Source organism: Nyctereutes procyonoides, unplaced genomic scaffold (assembly GCF_905146905.1).
Source record: "Nyctereutes procyonoides isolate TBG_1078 unplaced genomic scaffold, NYPRO_anot_genome, whole genome shotgun sequence".
Taxonomy (NCBI): Eukaryota; Metazoa; Chordata; class Mammalia; order Carnivora; family Canidae; genus Nyctereutes; species Nyctereutes procyonoides.
The window spans coordinates 10,175,829-10,179,928 of record NW_026575140.1 but is presented as its reverse complement, the minus strand read 5'-3'; the positions used below and the strand labels follow the sequence as shown (position 1 = coordinate 10,179,928).

Below are 4,100 nucleotides of genomic sequence, written 5' to 3'. Positions count from 1 at the left end.
GCACGACTTGGAATCACACCAGCACCCTGGCCTACTTAGAGCTTTTTCACAATCTTCTGATTGAAGGAGTTATTGCCCATCATAATTGTTTACGTCTTTAAAACCATCATGTTAAACAAAACCCTCCTCAACTTTAATGCATTTTCCTGCACAATATCCATTTCCAACCCCTGCCGAATAGAGTTGTCATGACATTGTTTTTTCTTATAATGTGTGGCCTCCTGTCTGAGCATTTCAAAGATCAAGACATATCAATTCATTACTGTGGTTGCAATGTCATAAACAATGGATAATGGCATCAACAGATGAATTGTCGGAGGAGATGGGTATTGCTATGTCCATGGTATGGAAGCATGACTAGCAGGGATTTACTACGGGTACGTCACGTAGAGGACAGCCAAGCATAATGGTTATGGTGAGCAACACAAGTACTTGTCTATGGTCTGTTGGATTTGTCATCTTGGTGCTCTCATCTAGAAATGGTAGTAGATGCCGGGTACAAACAATGCAATTTATTCTATATGTTCATGTAAGTGAAAAGGGGAAGACAAATCACCAGATAACTCAAGCTACCCAAGCCACTTACTCTCTATCTGGATATTTCAGAGAGAAAGTGGTTTCCTGAGTCCTGAATTGTACATAGTTCTATTAAATGTATATATGTCTTCATTTCCAATACTACATGATAAAGGCAGAAACAACCATAGAATAAGAAATAATACTTAAGACCAGTTCATTACTTACTGGGAAACATATTCAACATATCATAAAAAGGCTGGGAATAGACTGGTAGTTGGTTCACATCTCAATGCTTTTCACTTTGTGGTTACTGCCCTGCTTAATCAGATATGAAAGATTCTGCTTGTCAGCGGTCAGATGTATCTGGGTGTCCGTAAGGGGAAAATAGATAAGTAGAATATTTTATTTGGTATTTTAAGACGCAAGTCACAGTACCACCAAGACTACAAGTGTACAAGTCTTTTGGTTATTCAAACTTTGGTTATTTTCTTCTCTTCCATACTGGTTATCTTTTTTTTTTTTTTTTAAGTTTCAACTCCTACTGCTGGAGTGACACCAACTGACCCAAAAGACAGCTTGGGGACATTTTCAGGTTTCATTGGTGTATCAACAAACAAAGGCCAGAAGCTACATGTAAATAAAAAAGAGACACAAAAAGCAAGCGTAATTCCATCATTTCAACCAGTTCTTGGGTGGCCTGTTTATGGTTCCCCTTTCCTTGATCTAGGACTCTAGATTCAATTGGTGGCTGGTTGATCCTTCTCTGTAGATAGCTTCATTTATATACCAGATGGACACATAAGGAGTGAAGGGCATTATCACCACTGGGAAGGGTAGAGACAAAGGGGTCCTTCACCCAGAAGCAGGGGGGAAGCAGGTTCTCTCCAACAAAGTTGACTGAATTAGATCTCTCTCCCCCACCCACTTCCTTTTTATATTCAAATGCCCCATGACATCTTTTTGTAAAAAATCAGTTCTACTTCCTCAAAACAGGTCATCAACACAACAAACATGGATATTTGTCATTTCAAATTAAAAAAATAAAAGAAAAAGAAACCAGATTTAAATATCAGCTCAGGGCTTCTCAACTATACAAATGTTTCATTCAAAACAAAGCCCTTTGGCTACCAGGCTTAGAAGAGACTTTCAGCCTCTAGGCTGTAACGTATCTAGAGCCTTCTGTGAGCAGGTGGGCAACCACACTATGACTTTCTGAGGGAACACTGCTAAAGCAGGATTAGAAAGGATGAAGATGATTTGTGAAGGCAATATGGATGATTCCCTGAACAGAAGAAATGGGGGTGCACTCAAGTATTGAGGGAACAGAAAACTGTGACAGGGCAAACACCCAACGCGCTGAAGAAAATGCCCTACTTAATGCTTCACTAGAATGAAATGCATGGTTGTCTAAAATTAAACTGTCGTACGAAGAAGTCCACAGTCCACTGTATTTTATGGCGCGTTGGAATGACTCTCCCGCCATCTATGCCAATAGCCTCTCATTTCCAAGGAAGCCAGTTTTATCGAAACACATCAGAACATCTTCTTTTACCTTTTGACAAAATGAAACTGCATCCTCGGGAGTTTCCCACCCATTGCTCTCTTGGCTACTTCACTCCAGTACTATTTCATTACTTATTGATTTTTCAACACCTCTCTGCATGGCTGTAATTTACACAAGTCCTTATAGCCCTTAGCGATTCTTAACACCTCAAGGTAAGATCACCGAGTCCACTAGAGAGAGACAGTCGGCTACTATCTTTTCTGGAATAATGAAAGATTGGCGAATCTCATCGCGAAAACAAGTACCTGTGGGAGGCCATGGTGGATGGGAAGATAGCCTCCCAATAGTTCAAATGCTACAGTGAGAAGATGAACAATGCTAACTCCACAATGAATGTTGCATTCTCAATGAGCTACTGAACTTCATGTAAATTTTATTTCAGAAATGAAATTAAGAGTGTTTTGTAGATGGCAGTACTTAGTTAAAAAAAAAAGGCTTATGAAATAACTGTAAAGCTGATAAAGCTGGGTTTATTATGATCTTTTTTAAAAAAAGGAGTCGCCACTCTTGTCAATTTATGAAATAGATTTTTGCTTTTTATTGGGACCGAGGTTCCCATGGAAAAAATGTAAGTAAAAGAAAATATGAATGAGCACAATAGAAAGATATAGAATGAAATGGTAAATATCTTCCGGAGAGTTTTTGTTTGGGTAAAACACACCAGTGTCATAAAGAGGAAAATAAATGAAAAAATATATATATTTTTGAGGGAAGTGTCATTTTGATCCATACTAGTAAATCAAATTGGTGGAATTTCTAGTCTCAGAGTTGGACCTTATTATTTTGCTTTTAAAAGTTTATCATTAAACCGCTGGGAGCCGCGAGCCCCGCCGCCGTTATGAACATCCGCAATGCGAGGCCGGAGGACCTGATGAACATGCAGCACTGCAATCTCCTGTGCCTGCCCGAGAACTACCAGATGAAATACTACTTCTACCACGGCCTTTCCTGGCCCCAGCTCTCTTACATCGCAGAGGATGAGAACGGGAAGATTGTGGGGTACGTGCTGGCCAAAATGGAAGAGGACCCGGATGACGTGCCCCATGGACTTATCACCTCTCTGGCTGTGAAGCGTTCCCACCGGCGCCTTGGCCTGGCTCAGAAGCTGATGGACCAGGCCTCCCGAGCCATGATCGAGAACTTCAATGCCAAATACGTCTCCCTGCATGTCAGGAAGAGTAACCGGGCCGCCCTGCACCTCTATTCCAACACCCTCAACTTTCAGATCAGCGAAGTGGAGCCCAAGTACTACGCCGATGGGGAAGACGCGTACGCGATGAAGCGGGACCTCACCCAGATGGCTGATGAGCTGCGACGGCATCTGGAGCTGAAGGACAAAGGCAGACACGGCTATTCAGCTATTTTATTATATATTTCTATGGAATACTTTCCATTTTACCCATAAAATTCCTTCATGAATTTCTATTTTATATATTTTGAGTCATGGTGAGAATGTGCTTATACATTTGAAGAAAAAATATAATATTATTAAATAATCATATAAAAATGATATAGTTTCATCCAAATGTAGGGCTGAATTCCATCTTCATTTCTTCTATGAAGTGATATTAAATAAAGAATCCCCTGAAGGAGTGTATCTTAGATTGGCCTTTTAGGGAAACCATGGCCTGAAAAAAACTGATGAGTGTCAGAATGTTTACACAGTACCATGTAGTTTACCTAATTTTATGACCCCAAAACCTTCCCTAGATGGTTCCAAAACAGTGAACTAATCAACCTAACCAATTCATAGAACTGTGGGATATTTTAAAAAGATTTTATTTTTGAATAATCTCTACTCCCAACATGGGGTTTGAACTCATGACCCTGAGATCAAGAGTCACATGCTCCACTGACTAAGCCAGCCAGGTGCCCACCCCACCCCCCTTTCCCCCAACTTTTTTTTTTTTTTTTTTTGCTTAAAATGAGTTTAGGAATCATCTAGGCCAATTGCAGTGTAATCTGTTTAAATCAGTGAGGATAATCCAATCAAATAATCAAATCAAAGGCATTTGAA

At 40.1% G+C, this 4,100-nt stretch overlaps 1 protein-coding gene across 1 annotated transcript; it reads left to right on the top strand.

Moving 5' to 3' along the window:
- Positions 1 to 2,897: 2,897 nt before the first annotated feature.
- LOC129496681 (N-alpha-acetyltransferase 10-like) lies at positions 2,898 to 3,488 on the top strand. The gene has a single exon (XM_055304859.1). It carries the CDS (start codon positions 2,922 to 2,924, stop codon positions 3,486 to 3,488), a length of 567 nt encoding a protein of 188 aa, XP_055160834.1. The 5' UTR covers positions 2,898 to 2,921.
- Positions 3,489 to 4,100: the final 612 nt, after the last annotated feature.